This window comes from Pteropus alecto, unplaced genomic scaffold (assembly GCF_000325575.1).
Source record: "Pteropus alecto unplaced genomic scaffold, ASM32557v1 scaffold61, whole genome shotgun sequence".
Classification (NCBI taxonomy): Eukaryota; Metazoa; Chordata; class Mammalia; order Chiroptera; family Pteropodidae; genus Pteropus; species Pteropus alecto.
This window is the reverse complement of record NW_006434835.1, coordinates 11,418,155-11,442,470: the sequence shown is the minus strand read 5'-3', so window position 1 is coordinate 11,442,470 and position 24,316 is coordinate 11,418,155. Positions and strand designations below refer to the sequence as shown.

At 32.6% G+C, this 24,316-nt stretch overlaps 1 protein-coding gene and 1 pseudogene across 16 annotated transcripts in view; one reads left to right on the top strand and one right to left on the bottom strand.

Moving 5' to 3' along the window:
- Window positions 1–24,316, top strand: part of PUM2 (pumilio RNA binding family member 2) — a 79,022-nt gene that overhangs the window by 15,403 nt on the left and 39,303 nt on the right. For 12 of the 16 annotated variants that reach the window (XM_025045803.1, XM_025045800.1, XM_006910260.3 and 9 more), the window contains exons 2-9: window positions 3,263–3,331; window positions 10,138–10,246; window positions 13,452–13,639; window positions 14,188–14,357; window positions 17,180–17,450; window positions 17,687–17,780; window positions 21,486–21,611; window positions 23,164–23,306. In XM_025045803.1, coding sequence (XP_024901571.1) covers window positions 3,281–3,331; window positions 10,138–10,246; window positions 13,452–13,639; window positions 14,188–14,357; window positions 17,180–17,450; window positions 17,687–17,780; window positions 21,486–21,611; window positions 23,164–23,306 — 1,152 coding nt within the window. In that variant the 5' untranslated portion in view covers window positions 3,263–3,280. Of the gene's footprint in view, window positions 1–3,262; window positions 3,332–4,239; window positions 4,365–10,137; window positions 10,247–13,451; window positions 13,640–14,187; window positions 14,358–17,179; window positions 17,451–17,686; window positions 17,781–21,485; window positions 21,612–23,163; window positions 23,307–24,316 lie in introns of those variants that run through there. The other 4 variants (XM_025045806.1, XM_015588165.2, XM_025045805.1 and 1 more) reach the window with 4 other exon arrangements.
- LOC112478627 lies at window positions 20,774–20,889 on the bottom strand (annotated as a pseudogene).

Below are 24,316 nucleotides of genomic sequence, written 5' to 3'. Positions count from 1 at the left end.
GTGTTTAGCTTGCCTGGGGTTCACTAATTGTTTTGAATCTGTAAATTTTGCTTTCATCGAATTTGAGAGATTTCTGGTTGTTTCTTCAAATTTTTCCATCCCATTCTCTCTCCTTTTTTTTTTTCTTCAGATTGGAAATCTCAATCTGTCTTCACATTCACTGATCTTTTATCACCAATCTGCTAAGTGCATCCAGTGATAATTTTTTAAATATATTTTTCTGTTTTAGAATTTCATTGTTATTTTTATAGTTTTACTTTGCTGAAATTTTGTATGTTTTCATTCATTCGGAGCATGTGTTTTCTTCCATCTTTGAGCAATGATAGTAGCTGTTTTAAGGTCTTTGTTAATTCTGACTTCTCGGTTGTTTTGGGATTAGTCTTTATTAGTTGAGTTTTCCTGTTTCTATATATGTCTAATAATTTTGGATTGTGTTCTAGACTTTACATTGCAGATACTCTTCTGTAATATTCCCATGGAGAATATTGGGGTTTTGGTTTGTTTGTTCATTTGTTTGTTTGTTTGTATTCATAGGACTCAAACTCTAAATTCCTGTGACTTCTGTGGTGGGTCAGCAGCTAACATTTTGCCTAGTTCTTGTAGCCTTCATTTGGGCTGCTTGGAGTCTCCCACACATGTATAGTTAAGGGATTGTCTAAAAATCTGAGCAGAATTTGGTTGCCTACTTTTTGAGCCTTCCTGCTCAGTTTCCAGCAGCTCTGCCTGTACCAAATTCTTGTCTTTTGGTTCTTAAAGCTTTCTCTATAGGAATTTTGGCACCTGACATTCACCCCCAGGCTTGTCTTTAGCCAAAAAACTCATTAAAAAATCTCACTCTGTAGCAGTCTTTTCCTTTAAGTGTAGACTATACTCGTTTGTTTTTTAGTTTTCCATTGCCTTCAGATTTTTGTTTATTCGTTTTATTTCTGTTTGTTTTGTCCAGTTTATCATTATCTGCTGAGAGTTTGGTCTGATAGCAGCTAGTCCAATTTCCGGGAAGCATATCAGACTCATTTAAACTCTTTGAAAACAGTGACTATATTTTACTTCAATTTTTTCTCTACAAAATCTTACACATTGAAGATGCCCAGTAAAAGCTTACTGAATTAATGAAAGGGTGAATGAAAGTTCAGTCTGAGAACTGTTAATCCTGCTTTTCTAGCAAGTTAGGAGAAAAGAATAGCTTATTTGCTCTTCATATATCTTTGATATGGTATATGTTCAGCTATTTTGCTCAATTTTTAATTGGGTTCTTTTTTTTTTTTAAGAGTTTTTAATATATTTGAGATACAAGTGTTGTATTGGACATGTAGCTTGTAGATATTTTTCTCCTAATCTGTGTTTTGTCTTTTCATTCTCTTATTAGTGTGTTTTTTTGTTTGTTTTGTTTTGTTTGGTAGAGCATGATTTTATTGAAGTCAAATGTTTAGACATCAGTTGTTTTTTTTATGGACTCACGGTCATTCAGCTCAGTTTTTCTAGAAGTTTTGTGTGTTAGGTGTTACATTTAGGTATATAATCCATTTTTATTTCATTTTTATATTAAGGTATAAAGTATGTGTTGAGATTCATTTTTTTGCATATGGACATCCAGTTGTTCAAGTACTATTTGATAAAAAGATTGAAGAACTTTTCTTAATATCTAACTTTTGAATTCTTATGTACCCAGTACAGTGTGTTTTATGTTATCTAATTTAATTTTTACAAGTCATGGGGCAGCTGCTGCCATTATATTCCCATGAGGTTACTTAGCCTGTTACAGAACTACTAGCTGCTAGAACTATAATTTGGATCCCATACCGTCCCCTTGTAAACCACATTTAGAATTTGAAGCTTTATCTTTAAGTCAAGGATTAAATATGGCAGTCACATAATCAGACTACAATTCTAAAAGGTGACTAACAATTTGGAGATTAGGATGGGAAGACTGGAGAGGATTACAGTATTTTAGGAAGGGATAATGACTGTCTGAACAGCCAGATAGCTGGAAAATGGATATATTTAAATGAGGTAGAAGGTTGATTTTATTGATTGGATATTAGTGTAAGAAAGGAAAGAATTAAGTTAGAAGTGGGGAAGAAAGAGGTAATGTCACAATTTCCTGTGGTACCTCCAGAGATGGGAGGAAGAAGATAATTGGATATTTTGAAGAGGTGACAGATTTGGTTTATAAATACAAATATGGGGCTGAGGGCCCTAAGTATATACATATACTTCTCAAAGCAATGCAAGTGGATGATGGCTCAGGACAAAGGGTAGAGAAGAGAGAACCTCGAATAGAAGAATACTAAGGGAACACCAACATTTAAGAGTTGAGACAATGAAGAGTCCGTGAAGAAGCCTGAGAAGAAACAACTTAGACACATAGGAAAGTAGAAAAGAAGAATTATCATAAGGGACAAAGTAGCAACAGAGAACAGTGTGTCAGGAAGGGAGAAGTGCTTTGTAATGTCAAAATATTATGGAGTTTTTGAGAAAACTGACGGGGGAAAATAATAGGATTATTGTAAGGCACAAAACTTAGAAGGCTGTGAATTTGCTTCCGGCTTGAATAGTTTTCTCCAGCAATACTTAACACTAGGAGGCAAAGGGCCTTCTGACTCCAGAACACATTGTCACATGGAAGATAAAAAGCAATTTAAACTGTTAGAAATGGAAAAATAGAAGTATATGCTTTAGTTTTAGTTTGAGGAGAAGAGAAAGGAATTATTCTTAAACCTCAATATAATTACAGCTGATTAATTTATATGTTGCTTTGAGGTGGCCCTGGATAACCACTTGAATGTTTTCATTGAAAATTTTTATCATTGGTATAAGATCTACCAATAATGAAATGCTGAGAAATTTGAAAAATCTTAACTGAAAGAAGTAATGCAAAATAATAAGCTTGTAGTAGGAATTACATTTTTTTTTTTTTTTTTAATGGTAACTACATTTTAGTACTTGCACTTACTTCTCTGTTCTTCTTACTTTCCATCTATTCCTTTGCTCAAGAAACTAGTAGAGTTATCTTTTGGCACACAAAGTAACCCAAGAACCCTTGGACCCTTGGAGATACACTTTTTCACAGATTTTAATGTAGACTGCTGTTATGTGTTTTATTTAGGAAAACCTGTCTTCATAGAGAAATCTATTCTTGCCCATCTCATCTCATGCTAACAGCAGTAATAGCTTCATAGTATAGTATGAAGTATAGTATAAAAATAGTCGATATAATCTATTTAAATTTTTCTTCTAATTTTTTTTTTTTGTTACTCAACAGGTTTGATCTGTGGATGAAATGAATCATGATTTTCAAGCTCTTGCATTAGAATCTCGGGGAATGGGAGAGGTAAATATTTATGAATACTAAGAATAGATCCCTCACTTTGATTATTGGAGCCAGAGACTTTAACCATAAATCTTGAAAATATTGGTTATGTCCTCCAAATGATGTGGGTTTTTAAAATCTCAGATTATGCAATTATGCAGTTGTGATTTTCAACTTTTTTTTTTTATATTTTAAGTGAAATTATTTGTGCCTAGTTGATTTGATTGACTTGGTTAGGTAATGTGTTATATTTTGGTAATGAATCATAATTGCTTTGCTCAGAAAAGAGCCTTTCTAGGTTCTTGTTTTCTTGTTTTATATATGTATGCTATGTTTGCTTTAGCCACACTTAATTGTTCACTATTCTCTCCCAAAAATCTCTTCTTGCTCATTGCTTAAAAACTTCTAATCTGCTGCAAGACTCTACTGGAAAAGATGCTTATCTATTGTCCCATTGCTGTTTGCAGTAGAATTATACTTCCTCACTGACTTCTTATAGATCTTTATATATACTTTATCATATTACTGGTTACAGTTCGTTGTTTTATCTTAGTCTCAGTAGGTCAGTTGCTTTGAGTAACTAGGACACTGTGGGCACTCTAAATGTTTTAATGCATTTTATCAGTCCTATTAATCTATGACTTATTGGGGCATCTCATTGACCTCAATTATATATTTTAAGGCATCAAAAATACTTAGTTTTCCATATACCTAATGAAGAGACAGTTTTAATTGATTGTAAAAATCCTTGTGGTAGCATCTTTATTTCGTCATGTTCTGTAATACTAACATAATGTGAACTTTGATAAAAGAAAATAATGGTGAACAAACCTAAGATATGTAATTAATTGCTTGCTCCTGGAGATTATTTTACTTTGGTAGATAGAGACCTTTCTGAGACTCACTCCATCCAATGCTGTGCTCTTCAGATGCAGAAAAAGAGTCCAGTCACTCCTCTGGGCCACAAGAGGGCACCCTGCAGCTAGCTAACCCTCCCCTTCTCCAGAACAGCGTTTTTCAAAGAGTTTGTCATTTTCAGAGGACTGATTTAAGGGTGAGTTAAGGTGCTTAAGCATAAGTATTGCCAAAGTAAACATGTTAGTTCAGTGCATAAGGTAAAATTCTGGGCCCTAAGAAAAATTTGAGAGAGAATCATTTATTTAAACAAAGCTACAGGTTCACTGCAATGCAGTGGCTGCTTAGGCATTATTTATCCTGTGAGTGAACAAAAAGGAGCAGTTGAAAAAGGCTTTTGTTTTTCTCCTTTTGCTCATTTTCTCTGGTCTTTAGAAAGCAGAATAACATATCTTAAAAAGCAGATTTGAACTGTATTTCAGCCTAATCTGCGACAAACTTGAACTTCATGATTTTTTTTTTTTTAAGAGCAGTAGAGTCATACCCTTACTTTAATTCTATTTAGACTCCACCCTTCCCCACCCCAGCACTTTACTTCCCAAGTCTACATTGTGTACATATTTACAGATTGGCTCTGTTTTCCTCCTGTTCTAAATAGTATTTGATAAATCCAAAGACATCTTTGCAGTTAAATATCATGATCAGCCACAGTAGTTGAGAGTTTAGTTAGTTACTTGGGGGTGGAGGAGAGGGATATTTGAGGTTTTTAGAAAAGAGAAACTGGAATGAATAGTATGCTAAATGATCTAACCTAGGATAATGGAAATGTCAAATGCAGAGTAAAAGTGGGTAGAGTTTAGACTGCCTGCCTTTTTGGCGTATAGCAGCAGGTCAGTGCTTCTGTGACCTTCATCTAGTAAAAATGTATTTTTAAATAATCTGTTACTCACTAATTAAGTTTTTTTCTTAACAGTGTACCAACTAATTCTGTTACCTTTAAGAGATAGCTAAGAAACCAGCTTAGGTTTCTGTCTCTGGGTTCTCTCTCCCACAAGCCTTTCTATCTTTCCTCATCTCACAGGCAGCAGGGAACCTTCTGGGATTTCCTTCTTTGCCTGTCTCTCTCTCACCAGTCTTCTCCTCCTTTCCTGACAGGTGAGGTTTTTTTGTTTTTGTTTTATCCCAGAATTCATTCACTTTAAAAATTAAAGCAGCCTTGAGTTTTTGGCTCTTGAGTTTTCTAAAATTGCCGTGTTTATTTTTTTAATGCAACATCTTTTTTTAATGGATTGGCCTATTCTTGACTTTTTCTTTAAAAATAAAGTTTTCCTTATGTCTCAAGTTGTTGTAAATCTGTAATGTACAAAGCACTGCATTACATATAGAACTATTTTCATATGTACTGGTTTTTGTAGATTATGATAGCTTTACTGACCCATCATCATAAGGGCAGGTCTCTTCTAGTTCATCCAGAAATAGAAACAGATTCGTATTCATCCATTCATAAATTCACCCTTTCCATTTTTTTCCATAATACATTTTTGTCAAAAAGACCTACCGATCTGCATTATGTCTGTCATGTGGCTCAAAAAGGACAAAGCTAATCTATAGGTTTAACGCAACTACATTAGCAGTGTTTTTAAACTACACTGCTGAGGCTTTTATTTTATATATATACATGTTTTATTTTATATACATGTTTTATTATGTATCTTATGTAGATATATAAATATATAGAGAGAAAACTAAGTTACTATTTAGTTTTCAAGTAAGGGGAAAGAGGCTCCTACCTGAAATTCTTTAGAGAATGCAGAATTTAACTTTAAATCACAGAGTTAATGTCTTTTATTTTGAGAGAATTTCCATAGCTTAGTATTATAAATAATGCTCCTTCCTTTTTTTTTTCTGATACAATAATATTTAAAGAAAATTTATGTACTAAGATCCCAGGTAGTGTGAAGTGGAAAACATTGGGTAGGGGAGTAAGATTTCCATTTTCTCTCTTAAGTTTATCAGTAGTAAGATTGACTTCTTTGAAAATTGTAATAAGAATAACCTTTTATATGAATGACACATCTATCCAGTGCTCTAACCTCTGATTAAAAGTAGAATGGAAACCAGCTGTTTCAAATAGTGTTCAAAGAGTACTGTCTGTATAAATCCCTATCTTAATTCTGTCTTAAACTTTGTCTACTGTAATGAATACCTACATTATATGATCCAAATATCATAATAATATCTTAAACTGTTTTATTTTTGTTATGTCTAATGGTGGCCTAGGACTGGAAATTTTCAGAAATATTGATGAATTACACTATAATTGAAAAGAACCATCTTATAGTAGTTAAATGTAAAGAGCATAGGCCTTAGATTTAAAGAGATATGAGTTCAAATCTTAATGCTGCTATTTACTAGCTATATTTGTAACCTTGGACAATTTATTTAACCTCTGACTGCACAAAATGTGAATGTATTGGCTAGCTGTTCTTTATAAGTAGTGGGGTCTCTCATCATCCCCTTAGGATACTCAGACTCAAAAAAAACCAAGCAAACAGCTATACACAGGAATTTTGTAATGAATAACATTATGGTACTCTAAAATAATCAGCCAGTTAAATGTACTGGCCAGTGTGTTACTTGTATTTTATAATATTAAAAGATTCATATTTTTGGTAGTGAAGATACCTAATATTTATGTGTTTACTTTGTGCTGGATGCTGTTCTAAGCAGTTTACTTATGTTATTTCAAGTTAATTAACTGGTCCAAGACTATATAATAGTATTTGAACAACAGTTTAAATTCGTGAGTGCCTTGACCTTTTACAGTACTGCTTCCCATTGGAAGTGACAACATTTAATAATGTTTGCTGGTGATATTACGGGATATTGGGAATGAAGATGATTTGGGGAAGTAGTATGATTTGAAAAAAATTAAGAAGTATTGATATGCTTTATTAACAAAAGATTAAAGTCTGGAAAGGTACCATTCTGTGGTTCTAGAGAACTACCTTGTTTCTTTTATTCTCTATAGTTATTAACATCTATGCCTATCTTTTATGAACTTTCATTATAGAGAGTTACCTTACATTCTAATTTGCCCAGACAGTTGAGATACATGATTATTTTCATGGCATAATTATTAATAGCACCTCCTTTCTTAGAACTGTCTCAGTTTGGATATTATATTAACACTTTCATTTAAAACACCATAATGTAAACACATAGCCTTTAAATCTAGTGGTGGATCATTGGAGGATGGATTTGTATGTCCACCCAATCATTTCTTAATTGGAAAGGATGACAGAGGAACAGATTAACAATAAATAGAGTTGCCTGACCTTGGTTTAGAGCTTTTGTGAATTAGGAAACTAATAAATGGTATTGAATAATATATTCTACAGATCTTCAAGATCTCCTAGCCCTTGTTTTCTGTAATATGCTTCACCATTTCTGCTATAGTAAAAGAGTCTCCAGGGGCAAATGTCTATTTTTATTGCAGTTCCAGTATACCATTTAATCTTTTTTTTTTTTTTTAACTATTGTATCCTGAATTGTTGTCTTTTGTTATTTAGTTGTTTTAACTTATTCTTGGTCACAAGCCAGTAGTTTCTCTAAAAGTATTTAAAATCAGTGTCTAAACTGTTATCGTAGAAAGCTATTCCTAGAATGTTGGTAAAGGCCTTTGTTAGAAGTGTTAATTTTATTAACTACTAAATTGTTTTCCTGTGCATGATAACTTAAAAATGTTTTCAAAATGAAGAGCTATTCATAGCACAGTGCTTGGCAGAAAGTAAGATTGTGCTTGACATAGCCCTCCCCCCACCCCAACCCACCCCCCAGTTGTGCAGTTTGTGTTTTAAAGCAGTGATCTATAGCTAAATCACTACACGGAACATTATCCCAAAAGACTTTGGGATAGTCTCCTTAAAGAGATTCTGTTATTTCTGATATTTCATAAGATTAGCCACTTCTATATAAATGCCTCTGTTAAATTCTTAAATTATTTTCTTTCCTTGTTTTCTTATTTTAGTATTGAAACATTTGTCTTTATAAGGTATAGGATAAAAGCATTCTTAATTCTCTGACCATTTGTCATTTTCTTCCTGAAGTGGCTTATATATATATAATATTTTTAAGGAATTAACTTGGATTTTACTGTGAATAAATGTTCAGTTACTTAAATATATCAAGTACAGTATTTTAGTATTGTGTTATCAGCTTTATTTTGTGTTTCTATATTTATATGAAACTTTTATAGTGAGATTATTTAAATGGAAGGAAAAGAGATTGTGTTTTATGGGGATCTTCGTTAGAGCAGAGTTTTGTTTAAAATGTTTATAATTTAAATACACATTATTTGCGGCCCAGGAAGATTGGAATATGCAAAAACTTCTCTTTTTAAAAAAAATAGCAGAAGTTAGTTTCCTTTAAAATTAAAAAATAAAAAAAGATAGGAACACGCCCAAATTGAATTCCCCCCTCAAAGCTACTGCTTCTGGTTTTTTCCTGTTTTAGTCAAAAGTATTACCATTTACCTTGTTACCCAAAATTTAAAATTTTATCTTTTTTATCAACTCTCTAATTTATATTTATTTTCTGTTGACGTTCCTGAATGTCTCTCAAATCCATTTTGTTTTTTCAGTTTTTGTGCCAGTACTGTTTTAATTCTCATCACCTTCGCCCTGTTGTTGTAATTTTCCTAAATTGATCTCCCTGCAGTTATTCTTACAACTTGAGTTGTTTTCTAAAACAAATCACTTGCCAACCCCTCCTTTCTCTTTTGCTTCAGTGTAATATGCATTTTCTTTAGCATGTCTTTAAGGTTCCTCATAATCTGACCTAGAGAGCTTTACCAGCATCGGCATTGACCTTCCTATGTCTGTTCCTCCACCTTACACCCTGTTCTACACCCTGCATTTTCTCATGTTGTGCTTTCCACTCACACTTTCAACCCCCAACACACAGAATCTTACCTCTCAGACCCAATTCAGGTTTTACTGTTTATTTTATTTTGGTCAGTTTTTTTCTGAGCTCTCTGAAAATAAGGTCACAGTGCCTTTAAGGAGGCAAACACAGATAGTGTGTAGTAATGGAAGTATATATAGGTTTAATTATGAGCACCAAAAGACTGGGCTAAGAGGGAGGGATACCTTACAAATGCTTATTTAAATGCCAAATGCACATCTCAGAAAACCAGTCTATTTTTGTCAAATAAATATATCCCTAGGTCCACCTCCTCTGACTGTTAAGAAAGGTAGGTAGAAGGGAGAGGACCTGGATGAGTATCAGTTGAAATTGGCCAAATGTATACTTTGAGTAATTAGTGAATGATTGTAACAACACAATTTTTATGTGCTGTGTATGTTGCAATATAGGATAGAGCACAGGGCTTTGAGATTATTTCAGAAGTATTTGAGGGCCTTTTTTATGTCTCGTCCTCCATCTGTAGCTTCCTGATAGATTACTAGTACTTAGTACCTAGGAAAAGTTGTGAAGTTCACTTCTGTTGATTAAGTGAAGTAAGAATGAAAATACATTTTCCACCAAGGAAGCTGTAAGGATAGATAAGAGGTGATCCAAGGGCAGTACTTGGAAGTAAAGGAAAATTTTATCAGTGTATAATTTTATTGTATTATCTGTATTGAGTTAGAGAGAAATTTAGTAAGTATTTTGAAGATTTTATAAAGAAATTCACATGATATTCAACTATTATGTATTTTGAAAAATGTAAAAAAGTCAGAAGTAGACTTTGATTTAATGTTTAGGTCTAGAATTATTAAAGCCAGTACTCAAACATAAATAGGGAGTTATTTTTTATTAATGAGAAAAAATTAGGAAATAGGTCACTCTGAATTTTCATTAGCATTGATAACTAACTTGTTCATATTGGTGGTAAGTTTGCTTTCCTCTACATACTAGTTCTTTGTAATTAGAATAAAATATAAAAGTAATATTTTTTCCCTCCCAAATAGCTTTTGCCTACCAAAAAGTTTTGGGAACCTGATGATTCAACAAAAGATGGACAAAAAGGCATATTTCTTGGGGACGATGAATGGAGAGAGACTGCATGGGGACCTTCTCGTAAGTTTTTGTTGTATGTGAGAATCGTGAATTTACTTGCATTTTTTTTAAAGCGTCGCCTACTTTCAGACAGGAGTTGGAGAAAATTTGTGATGTCTTTGCTGAAGATTTTCTCAATCATTGTAAGGCACATTTTGGGATGTAAATTAACCCTTATCTAATGGTCCACGTACTGATTAGAAGTTGTTGTCACAATAAGATTTTTTAAGAAGTTTTTTTTTTAAGTTAAAACTCTGATGATAAAATTCTGAATTTCCATTAAAATGGAATATACATTAACATTAGGAATTTTCAGTTTTAAATTGTATTAGAGGACAGTGACTAACTTTTTTTAATTGCAGCTCAGTCTAGCTTTATTAGTTTAGGCATTAGCTATACCCAGAAAGGAAGTAAACTCCCTTTGTAAGGTAGAATTTCCAAAAATGGAGCAGATTTTGAAATAAGTAGTGGAGAGAGACGTAGGTTCAAGAAACTTCTAAGAGAAAAGTAACTGGTATGTAAGGAATATAACTCACAGGAGTGACAGTATTAGTAAATTAAAGAGCATAGTTACATCCCTAAAATAGCACTGATTATATTTTCAAATGTTTCTGATTGGTAAAATTTTCACATTTCTGTCAACATATATTTTACAAATAATTTTTTTCCTTTTATAAGTGAGTTTCATGCCATTTGCTAAAGCTATACAAAATGACCAAAGTTACATAAAAACAAATTTCGGGATGATTAGCAAATATACCTTATATTTTGAGTATAAATTTCCTTATTCAAGTCCTTTAATAGTTTTAAATTTTGTTATTTAAAATAATTGCCAAAAAGTTAAGAAATGCTAGAAAATTTTAATGATTAATACTGTACATTCAGAATTGAAAAAGATCAAAAGCTTCGTAACTACTAATTTCAACTAAAATTTCCTCAAAACAGTGGGCATTTTCTTTGCGTTCAACCAATATAGTAAAGTATTCTCCAAAGATAAATGAGATATCTTGCCCTCAAGGAATTTTTTTTCCTGGGTGTTAATTATAACCTATGTTAGATCAGACTCATAATATTGTAAATTATTCAGTTATTTGGGATACATTTTTCTCACAAAAGGCACTTTCTTTGCTAAAAATCACATGTGCTTGAAAACTTGGTTGATAGACATGCTGTGATTTTTTTGTTTTAGAGGTCGAATGGTTAATTACTTTACTTACCAGAACCAGATATTTTTTAAAGCATTCCAAAGCAAAACATCTTGAACACAACATGGTAATGGAGATTATTTTCAAGATGGGTGGTAGGGAAATTATTTTTAGTATGTTATATTTGGAAAACAACTAATTCTAGCAATAAAATATTTAAGCAACATTTTTATATATCCCTGGTATTTTTTTTTAATTATAAAATTAAAATTTATAATTTTAGTTAATTTCTTGTACCACTCCTCCCAACTTAACTTTTTTAGTTGTACGAATAAAATTTTGAAGGCGAGTATTAGTTTTTACTAGGAGACATGATAAATGAATGGAATTATTTTGTTTACTAAACATTTATTGAATGCCAGGCATGTACAAATATGAATAACACATTCTTGTTCTAAAGGAACTGTCCTTCTAAGAAAGATTGTTTCTATCAGTGTCGGAGACTGCTTTCCACATATTTCCTTCTCAGCTGAGCTACTGGTGATTGTTAATTTCATTGTGCTCTCCTAGCAGGAACATGGTGGTTTCTCTTAACTGAAATGCTCTTTCCACCTCCACCTATTTTTTTGCTCACTTTAAATCTTACCCATCCCTTTGGGATTCACTCTAAGGATGGGAAGCATTGCTACCCCATTGTTCCGTTCTCACAGTATACTGGATTCTTTTTATTATACTCTATTATGATTGCCTTCTTATTATAATCTCTTTGAAGGCAGGGACTGTCTTGTTTGTGATTGCCTATAAGAGACAGTAAAATCAATATTTGAACTGGGTGAATGAATGGGTATGTGATTGAATAAAAAACTGATTATCATGGATAAAGGTTCTAAAATAGATATGTTTTAATATGGTTTAGAAGAGGTAGCAATCACTTAAAATTTTTACACTTAATGAAACAATGACTGCCTTTGTGATAGTTTAGACCTAATACTGAGTATTGTACAGAGGTAGCTGACAGCTTATTGGTTCCTTTAAAAAAAAAGTATTTTTTGGCAACTATGAATATTGCTTCTATTTGTATCTTCTATTATATTTGTATTCCATTTGATCTTAAATTTTGCCTTTTTGTTGCAAAAATATGTAGAAAAGGTGTTTGTACGAGATGAATAATTTTTTGTTAAACAAGAATAAATGGAAAATGTTTAAACTTCACAGCATTTTAAAAAATATTCTTTAGATGATACTTCTACACTGAGAATAGAAAAAACTCAGTGATATTACTGGTTTTTCCAAACTTATTTGTTTGTTTTTATAGCAGTAAAGCCATGTGTTCTGCATTTGTCCAGTACATAACTGTGAGCTTGAGAAGTGCCTCTGCCAAGTTAGGAGTCACTTTATTCTAGATTTTATCACCAAAGGGTTTTGTTTTGAATTGTTAATGAATTGCCAAAAGAACCTAATTGTTTAAAATTTCTCAATTACAGTTGATACAGTACTAGTTTCAGTTGTACAACACAGTGATTAGACATTTATATAACTTATGAAGTGATCACCCCAATAAGTCTAGTACCCATCTGACACCATAAGTAATTACTACAGTATTATTGACTATATTCCCTATTCTGTACTTTACATCCCCATGAGTGTTTTTATAACTGGCAATTTGTACATCTTAATCCCTTCCCCTTTTTCACTCATCCTTTCCAATAACCCTCCCATCTGGCAACCATCAATTTGAAGAACTTTAACTTTTTAATAATAGATGCTTATAGGCAACTGAGCCTTTGGGTTAATTAATGTTTCTCCATTGACTTTTTTTGGTTGTTATTAAAAAAAAAAACAACCACCTTCACATAGACTTTTAACCTGTTTTTTACTGAATGGCTTGTTCTATCTATATTCTCAAGAAATGTGCCCAGGCCACTGAGTCTCAACAGAATTAAGAGCTTGTGATAAAGATTACAACAGTATTCAAAATAAAACAATATACTGGCTTTTTTTTTACTTTACTATATTTGCATAAGTATATTCGTTTAGTTTTAAAGTATGTATATGTAATTTGTGTTCTTTGTTCCAAACAGACCATTCAATGTCCCAACCTATTATGGTACAGAGAAGATCTGGACAGGGTTTTCATGGAAACAGTGAAGTAAATGCAATACTGTCTCCGCGATCAGAAAGTGGAGGCCTTGGTGTGAGCATGGTAGAATATGTGCTAAGTTCTTCTCCTGCTGATAAATTGGACTCTCGATTTAGGAAGGGAACTTTTGTAAGTATTTTGAATAAAGAAATATTTAATACTCCATGGTCATTTGGTTATCTTTTGTCAGTTTACATTTCTGGCCCTTCCTAGAGCTAAAGGAAATTGTGTAGCTGTTGGTGCTGTTGTCATATTCTTTTGGCCACATCTCGAAGTACATAAAATAGTAGAGCCACTGGGACTAATTATGCTCTTAACCATGTTACATAAGTCAAACCGTATTAATTAAAATATATAACTTACAAGACTAAAATTGCTTGTTTGTGGTAGTTGATATAAAAGTAACTAAACAATATCATCTATGCGTTAAGTGGGATTTTAATCATGTTTGTGGTGTTACTGCTTTTCCAGCCCCGCTATAGTTAAGGTTGCCTTAGCCCTTCTGTTATAAATCACTGGTTTGTACTCAATTTAATAAATTAGTTGACTACGAAATTAAAATAAGAGTCAATGCTTTTATTGTTTACATGCACTGTAGTGTAGTTTTAGGTCACCTTGTGGTGCCTTTTTTTGTGTTCTATTAAATATTCAGAATCAAACAGATTCTTTTTCCTCAGGGCACTAGAGATGCTGAAACAGATGGACCTGAGAAAGGAGATCAAAAAGGCAAGGCTTCTCCATTTGAGGAGGACCAAAACAGAGATCTTAAACAAGGAGATGATGATGATTCTAAAATAAATGGCAGAGGTTTGCCAAATGGAATGGATGCCGATTGCAAAGATTTTAAGTAAGATTTTAACTTTCTCAAGAAGAAAAGCATATCTCTTTAGGAATTATTACTGCTAGCTGATGTGACTGATTTAGACATTTTTTCCAATTTTGTTTTATTTCCCTTTGTACCTTGTGTTAACATGGAAGAAGGTTTAATTTTTTTCATAAGGAATATTAATGATTATGAACCATTAAAAACAAAATAGTTGTTTAAAACATTCAAACAGTACGTTCCATTGAAGGAGTAATGTTAGAAGCTGCTGTTACTGTTCTACTAATATGGTAGTCTAAATTTTAACTTTTTCCTCCCTGCTAAAATTCAGTGAATTTTAGGTTTAATCTGTGATTTTTCTTGGCAAACTTCCTTTGGGTTGCTCTTGAGCACCTTTCTATGGAGTCTCCTCTTCTTTCTATCCCTGTATTGTATCCCCACCCCCATTTAACTCTTAATCTTAGAAATGAGGAAACATAATTAGCTCTCAGGATCTGTGACCTTTATATGAGTTGTGCTAATACTTAACATTCCTGAAATTAGGAAGTAGAGAACATATTAGAGACTTCAAAAAGTTAGCCTTAAGCTCAGAATTCTGTAAGTTGTAGCTCTTTAGTTGTCTCTTTATGGCAATTAAAGAAATATATATTTTCTTCTAGCCTTTGGTCTTAGATTAGGCAGTGCACATTTGTCTAAATATTAGTGAGTTGTTTCTTCATACTGATTTCTTGTACTTTAAATAGTCAAATGGCTTTGGGGCCTGTACCTGAAAATGAGCTGTTTCTTTGAGATCTTGTAAACTGTGGAATCTCACTTAACTGAGTGTAGATACATGGGATGGTATACTTTTATATTATTTGCCTTTAATTATCAAAAGCAGAGTAACAGTGCCTCTTAAAGTGTCATTTGTATCTGTTCTAAGTGCAAAAAAGCATCCAAAACCAGTAAACCTCTTGACAAATTTAATGCTAGTCAGTTTTTTTAAATGCTCTTTTATTAAAGTTTTAGTCAAGGGCATGTATTTAAAACGGTTATATGTAAACCCTTCAGTGTATACATTTATAATTGAAGTGTTAATACACCATTAACTATAGCAAGAAAAGAGCACCACTGATAGCACAATGACTTTTTTTTTTACTGTATTCTCTGCTTTTTGCTATATTAGAGTTGTTTTGTATGAAAAGCTGTACTCCATTTAATATGAATGTCACATTGATTAGCATTCTCATTTTAAGTTTGAAGTATGGCTTTAAATTGTTTATGAATTATTTTTGATACAGTATTGTATTTGACAGTGTAAAAACATTTCAAACTAATAGCTTTGACCATATGGTCACTATACTAGCACATCATTAATATGTACATTAACAGATAAATCGTAGAAGTACATTAGTGGAGTAGAAGGGAAAGGAGTGAAAGAACTATATCATGCTGCCTTTTTTTTCAATTGACTGATTTTAAAGAACATCCTTTCAGTTTTATTTTTTCTTCCCGTATATTCTGAATGGGAAACAAACCTTTAAAATAGTCACATGAAAAATTAGGTATGGTTAAAGGAGAAAGGAATTTAAAGTATTTTTTAATGTCGAAAGGACAATGGTTGATTTTTACATAAAATCTAAGTTTACATAAATATCTGGGAAACAATTTTTATAATTAATTGCTTAGTAAAATGCTTTGTATGTGTTAGCAAATTTCTCCCCATGTGAAGTACATGAAGTTGGGGACAGAGTTACATGAGTGTAACAACTGGCATTGAAAGCCAGGTAAAATAGTTGCTGCTATTTATTTAATGCATTTATGTATGAATATACTATGAACTCATGGTTCCTCAGAAACTTCTTTCTTGTGAGGGAAAGGATCTTATATAAAATATTTTTGTAGCTGAAAAGAGACAATAAATGAAGATTGATTATGTCTAGAAATAAAGTGAAAATAAAGTTTAGACCATGAGCGATATTGATTAAAAAAAGAAGAGCCAATGCTTAAAATGTAGTCCAATATTAATAAATTCCTTGGGAAAGTTGAGGAGGCTAGTGAGTATAAAATGTTGGCTTTTTAATATGTAGAATTATACTTTTCATTTATGTGCATACTTAATTTTTGATAAGTTATACATTTTCATTTTCTGATGGTTTGATATCATAAAGATGGTTTTTGGAGAGCTGTCAAAGAGAGTTTTACAAATAGTTTTTCTGTTCTTGTTAATTGGAACCACAGGTCATCTTTTCAGTCTCTTCAATAAGGAATCTGAGGCCTGGAAAATGAAATGATTTGCTCAAAATTTAAGCAGAGTCAGAAGTCATTCTCTTGTCTTAGTTCACTGCCTTTTTCTGATGTATCTTACCTTGTACATCCTTAAGTCCTGAATTTTGCCCTGAAATATTATTAAGTAGATTGTTATGCCAAAGTGATGTGCCGGCGGGCAGGACAGGAGTGTGATTAGGTGGTTTTTGGTTTTGAGTCTTTCCATATTTGTCACTCACAGTGTGCTATTCATACCTACTGTTCATTTTGTCTATATGAAAAAGTTTCAGGTAATCTAAGTGTAAGTTGTGGTACTGGCCAATTTTCTTATGTGTAAAATGAAGATATAATAGCATTATATATTAATGCTATTCAAATTGGGGAGAACATTAATAATACTTTTTAAAAATAAAATCATGTCAATTAAGACAATTTAGACCAAAAAAATGTTACGAAGTAAAATGGTTAGTGGCCTGGGATGCCTAATTTGCTCTCTATATTTTACAAGCATTTGGTTTTCTTGATTTACCTACTGTTTCCCATTTCAACTTTTGACTTGTTACTTTTATTCATAATGCCTTTCTCTTTTCTTTATATAGTCGTACTCCTGGAAGTCGTCAAGCCTCTCCAACTGAAGTAGTTGAGCGCCTGGGCCCCAATACTAATCCCCCAGAAGGATTGGGGCCTCTTCCTAATCCTACAACAAATAAACCACTTGTTGAAGAATTTTCAAATCCTGAAACTCAGAATCTGGATGCCATGGAACAAGTTGGTCTGGATTCCTTACAGTTTGACTATCCTGGTAATCAGGTACCAATGGACTCTTCAGGAGCTACTGTAGGCCTTTTTGACTACAATTCCCAGCAGCAGGTAAAGCATATCTTCCTTTAAAGAAGCTCCTCTTAACTGTGCCCTGATGTAGGCTGAAGTGCTGTGAGACATTGACATGAATAATAGGGGTGTTAACATTTAATGTTTTATTGACTAAAATGTCCTTGTAGTTGAGAAAGTGATCCACATAGGTTTAAAATACTCTATTCCCAGTTTTCTAAATAGAAATGAAATGCTTCGAGACTAATCTTTGTATTAAATATGTTTCCTAATAGCTCTTTCAGAGGACTAATGCACTAACAGTTCAGCAGTTAACTGCAGCTCAACAGCAGCAATATGCATTAGCCGCAGCTCAGCAGCCACATATAGGTGAGTCTTTGCAAGTTACCATTTTGATTAGACTGTTAGAAAATCTTGTGTTAAAGTGGTTAGATGTTTTGTTTTTCTTTTACTGAATGGTATCATTTCATTACTTTTTGAAATATCTCATTGAGATCAAAAATAGATTATATGGCAAGAGTAAAGATTTACTAGAGAAGAACTATTTCTGATTATTGTATCTTTGGTTAAATAAAAATGTAAATTGATGAAAGCTGTCAGCACATTTTTTTTAACAATGTGAAGTCAAGAGTCAAAACACTTAGAAATTCAAATGTAGTTTATTTGTGTCTATTATCAAATTAGAAAGTTTATTTTAAAAATTGTTTAAAAATAGAAATCCCAAGAAAATTTCTTAAAATATTTCATTACTTCATTTCTTTGGTCTTTGACCTTTAGTCCTTAATGCGAATTATTACAATTTGTTACTGCCAGAGTTCAAGCGTTTGTATGTTGTCTATGTTGGGGTGTTTTGTTTGTTTTTTAACTTTTTATTTTGAAATAATTATAGATCCACATGAAGTTGCAAAGAGAGTACAAAGGTTTCCCACCCAGTTGTCCCTAAATGGCTACATCTTATATAATGATAGTACAATACCAAAACCAGGAATATGACATTGATAAATGTGTATGTATAGTTTTGTAATTTTACCATGTGTCGATTCATATAACCATTTTTATGCCTATCTGATTTTGGCTAACCTTGATTTATTTCCTGATTGGAAAAGATGTGAATACTTTCAACATAAGAATCTATGGAAGGGGAGATATGCTAAGTTGGTTCTTTTCTCTTTGATTGTTCCGTTTCGACCCAGGAGGCTTCCTAGGTCCCAAATTTTATTTTTGGTTTCAATTAATGATGACCACACATTTCTAACAACAGCATGCACTCTGGACTTGTTTCTTTCCCCTTCTCTCCCAGCCGCCTCTATCCCTGTACTTCTTCCTTCTCATTCTTAGAAATGTACTGGTTCCTGTCTGTTCATGGGCCAGTGCAACACTTTTTATTTCTTGAGGCTTTGTGGTATGTTTTAATATGTGGCAGGCTAGTACACTTACTATTTCTCTTCCTTTTGGAGTTTTAAATTTTCTTTTCTTGCTTATGAGCTTTAGAATCTGCTTATTTTATCTCCAGAAGATCAGGTTAAAATTTTAAATTCACTTAGGGAAAAATTGATATCTTTATGACATTAAGTACTCTTATCAAGAACATGTTTATATTTTTGTTCAAATTTGCTTTTTGTTGTTTATGAGTGCTTAAATTCTTCCCACGTAAGTTTGCATATTTCTTAGTTTGTAGATATTTTATCTTTTGCTGTAATTGTAAATGGCCTATTTTTCATTATATCTTTAAATTAGCATCTATGAAAGCTCTGGATTAGTATATATTAAATTTTATGAATGATATTTTCTAATAATTGAAGTATTCTTGTGTTCTTGGAATACAAAAGATTTGATTTTATCTCTCAGATTGACAATTGTTTAAAAAATTTCATTAATGTTATACTTGTGTGGGAGTGTGAGTAGTATTCTCATGTTCTTGACAAGAATGTAAATTGATACAACTTTCCTGGAGGATAATATAGAAATGCAGATAAAGAATTTAAAGATATTTGCCCATTTAAAAGTGAATTTTCATAAGTATATAATGATAATGCAGAGACCCATACACTTAAAGAATATTAGTAGCACGCTTTATTTATAGCAAAAGATTATGAACCATCTAAATATATATCTATAGTAGACTGGTTAAAATCATGTTACTTCTATACAATAGAATACATACCGTGTCGCCATTAGAATAGGCTAGATAGGTAACTGTTGACATAGGGAACTATGGTTGGCAAGTGAAAAAAGCATATTAAAACCATTATAGCCTAGAATATAAAATGTATGAGAGAGTGTGTGTGTACTTAAGATTTTAGGAGATATATATATTTCTACATATGTGCATATATAAACACATACAAACACATGTATCTATGCATGCAAACATTGGGCGTCTACTATGTTAATATTTCTAAGTGAATCGTGAACTTAAAATACGCATTTCTCCATTTTTTTCGGCAGAAGTTTCAATATATATCCATTAGGTCAAACTAATTCCTTGTTTTTCAAATATTTGAAACCTTACTTCATATCTGCTTTATAATATAAGTATGGAGAGAGCTATATTAAAACCATTTCTAAAATCGAAAAAAAAAACTTAGATATAAAACAACTCAATAATGGTTACATGAAGACTTTGGCTTTACATTTTATAATACTCCAATTGTAGTTGACTTTTTTTAAAGCAATATTTTTTAATCATAAAAATAGAAATTAAAAAAATATGTCCCGGCGTTTAGATTTTGTAGTTACATGAATAGAACATGAACACCAATACATAATTTGCTATTCTTGTGATAAAGGTAATTCATGAGTGAGGCATGGGAGGGAAGTTTTGAAGCTTTTGACCTAGGGAATAGTTTAAGAATGTGACTCTGAGGAAATGATATTTTAAATAATACAAGGATTTTATCGGTTCAGTAAAATATTTAATTTTTATTTAGTTCTTATTTAATTATTTCCTTTATTAAGAACAGATTTTTCAAATGTCCGTGTTATACCTGGGCATGAAATCAGCGTTGTGGAGTATAGCCAGTATTTTTTAAAATTAAATAGATTACAGAAATTAATAAAGAGAAAAATTAAATAGAAAATTGATTGCATTGGAACTTTGTAAGGCTAAATATCTTTTCAAGATTTTTGTGGTATGTACATATGTATATGAACACTAGGTCAATGTGAGATATATTTCATATTGTGGGTCACAGTCAGAATATTTGAAAGCCACTATAATATAGTTAGAATTAAGTTTCTGAATATTGACTTAAAGTTAAATGCGCCTTTTGAATACTTCTTTAAAAGTATATGTTCACCGGCTTTTATACTCATATCCCCCCTTTAAGCATATTCTTTTTTTTTTTTTTAATTGTTCTTTATACCTACAGCACCTGGTCTTCCTAGGTGGTCTCCCATCCAAGTACTAACCAGGCCCGACCCTGCTTAGCTTCCGAGATCCGACATTGGGCTTGTTCAGGGTGACATGGCCATGGACCTAAGCATCTTTTAAACTTGAACTTTTTTGAGTTCCTTTAAACATGTTCTTTTTCATTATTTCTTTACCTTGTACTTATTGGAGTTACTTTCCAGAAAAGGCAACTCTAGCAGCACGTTTTCAAAGTAATTCTTTAGTATCTTATGGTTAAAGGTATACACAGCGATTCCTCAATACCAGCAGTTTGTTGCCTCTCTGATAAGTAATGCAAATGAATATTTTAAAAATCTTTCTTAGCCTTTCCTGAATCCTTACTAGCATATGTTAGACTCAGAACTGGGCTTAAATTCACTCCTCTGCCTAAAACTTCATTGCTTTCCTCCTGCTTTCAGAGTAAAGACCAGGAAGCTCTTTATGGCTCTTTGTTCTGATTATAGTTCCAGTTTTATCTTATCATATACCACAACCCCACTCCATCCTACCTACCCCTTTCCAAAGCTCATTAGATGCCCCCCTCTGTGCCCTTAGCACTTAAGAATTTAAACCATTAAGCGTACTCTTCTCCACCCCAAATTCAGAGTAGAAATGTTTTTTACCTAATGAAGAAAATCCTACTTTATATTTTCATTCATTATTTCTCCCCTTTTAAAACACAGCTGGTGTATTCTCAGCAGGCCTTGCTCCAGCTGCATTTGTGCCAAATCCATATATTATTAGTGCTGCTCCTCCAGGGACTGATCCGTATACTGCAGCAGGATTGGCTGCAGCAGCAACATTAGCAGGTAACTTACTGTTCATCCTCATTGCTTATTATGGCTTTAGTTTCGCTTTTGGTATAAACTTTGTTTTTGTCTGTTTGGGCAGTTTGAAGTTCAGGGAATTTGAAGTTCCTAGGAATAACTATAACATTTATCCAGAATGAGCTGAAGTTCCCAGAGAGTTAATTTTTCAACTATAATGTTACAAGAGAAGCCTAAGTCTGATAACTCTTCCTCCTATACATGATTGGTTTTACATTTTAGTTTTTTAGTTTCAGAAATCTTACATTGCCAAATATAAATCTTCATTCTTGTGACCAATCCCATTACCCACAGAGACAATGCAAAGTTACTTCTCCATGAAATAAACTAGAGATAAGTGTTGTAAATACTTAGGTCAAGGAGAGAGTAAGGTAGTCTTGAGAGAATGAGCATGTAAAAGTAAAGTTTAGTTAGCAGCGTTAAAATGTGCAAGCAGGCTGAGGGACAAAAAGAGGGGATGGCGTTAGAAAGAAATTACTAAAAACTGTCACATCCTGAAAACACTACTGGAAAACTGAAAAACACCTAAATGGTACAGTGTTATATGTCAGTTATATCACAATAAAGCTGGGAAAAAAGATTTTCTTCAAACCAAAGCTATATTTATTGCTTACAGTAAGGGAGAGTTGTGTGCTGGTCAGCAGGCACATTCTTACTGAGCAGAGCAATTTGCTAATCTTCTGTAGGGTTTTGAGGGGAAGGTTGTTTTGAGTAGGTTATACAGACATGAGTTGGTCTTGGGCATGGATCATGTTGGTTTACTGAGGCAGAAACAGGGTGATGTCAGCCATGGAAGTGTGTTCACCGGAGTGAGTCTGCTGATCGGCTGTCACTGATTTTTTACTTTCAGAGATAAGTTCACCAAAGTGAATTGTCACTCATCAATTAGACAATTTTAGGTCTACTTCTGGTAGTTACTTATTATCATAGCTATAGAACAGTCTTTTTCTAAGAGTTTGGGGACTTTTTTTTTTTTTAATAATACTTAAGAGTTTAAGGAGTGAAAAACTTAATTTCAGATTCTTGTCTGATAGCAGACTGCAACTGATCTGTCACATTTATGTGACCAGCTGACATTCAGTAAATGTTGACTAGATTAGTTAAGTGTCCTGTCAGTTCATTGGTCCTCTTTTGAGTTTAGTTCCGCATCTCTCCATTAAGGCCACTGCTGTCACTCTTGAACATTCACTCTTTTATTTGTTTGTTTTATGGTGACATTGGTCAACGAAATTCAATAAGTTTCAGCTGTACACTATGTGTTCACCTCCCATAATTAAATTTCTTTTTGTCACCACGTATTTGACCACCTTTACCCCATTTACCTCCCTCACTCTTTTAATAATCAAACTTGAATGAGATTTTCTCTGTAGTAGAATAGGAAAAAAAATAGAAAGTATAGTATGTGTAAGGACATCTGTCCTATCTAAGTCTTATGCACTATCCCTTTCTATGATCTAGTGGTAACTGGCCTTGTTCATCTATAAAATGTAGTGACTTTTTTTTTTTTTTTTTTGGGGTGGGGTGCGGGGTTTAGGTCCGGCAGTGGTTCCACCTCAGTATTATGGTGTTCCGTGGGGGGTGTATCCAGCCAATTTATTTCAGCAACAAGCTGCGGCTGCGGCAAACAACACAGCAAATCAGCAAGCTGCGTCACAAGCTCAGCCTGGACAGCAGCAGGTATAGCCCCACCTTCATTCAGTTAATACCTGAAGCGTTTCTGAAATTTGTATGAGCTCCTTGATACAAGATCTGTGTCTTCTCTCTTTTTATTCTCTTCAATGTGTAATACAGTACTTAGCATATATAGTTGGTACACAGGTATTGATTACATGGCTGGGTTTTTTTTCCCTAATTGGTAGTATATGAATTTAAAGATTTAGTTATATTCCATTTCTACATTTCTGTTATTGAAACTGCCTTGAAATCTCTAGAAGCTTTTAATTTTCATCATTCCTTAAAGTGTACTCATAACATTTCTGTCAAAGTAATTGTTACTTGAATTTTCAGATTTCTTCTGGACATTTAAATTACTGTTTTAAATATTAACTTAATATATTTCTGACCAGAAAAACAAGATTACTAGGTACTTTATATTTTTAAGCACAAAAAGGTGAAATATTTTCACTAAAGGTTAAGAAGTTAGATTTAACTTCTTAAAATGTTTATCATAAAGATTTTTTTAAAAAATTTCAGCCACTTTACTACAACTATTTTGATAAATGTAAAAACTATTGATAAATACCAGAATTCTGGTTGTCACTTCTACATATTTATACCACAGAAGCAACTTAATGACAAGCATATTGTTACTTGGCAGTTAAATTTTATTCTAAATTTCCTTTAGTATAGTTTAATAACATTTTGATGTTCTATTGAAGCTGTCCTTTGGCTCAGTCCTTATAGATTATACCACAGTATCATTTAATAAATTATTTTTTTAATCTAAATTTTTTATTTTCCAAATATCACATTACATGAATAATATACCTTCTTAATGCTTACATATAGGATGGTCTTAAAATGAATCCCCCTTGTCCTGAATTACTTAAAAATTTACCTTTGTGAAATTAATGTGTATTATGCTTGTATATAATCACTGCAACAGCTGTGTATTACAAAGTAATAAAACTTGACCATCCTTAAGAATTTCCACATTGTTTTAATATGATCTTGTGTTCTTTTTTCGC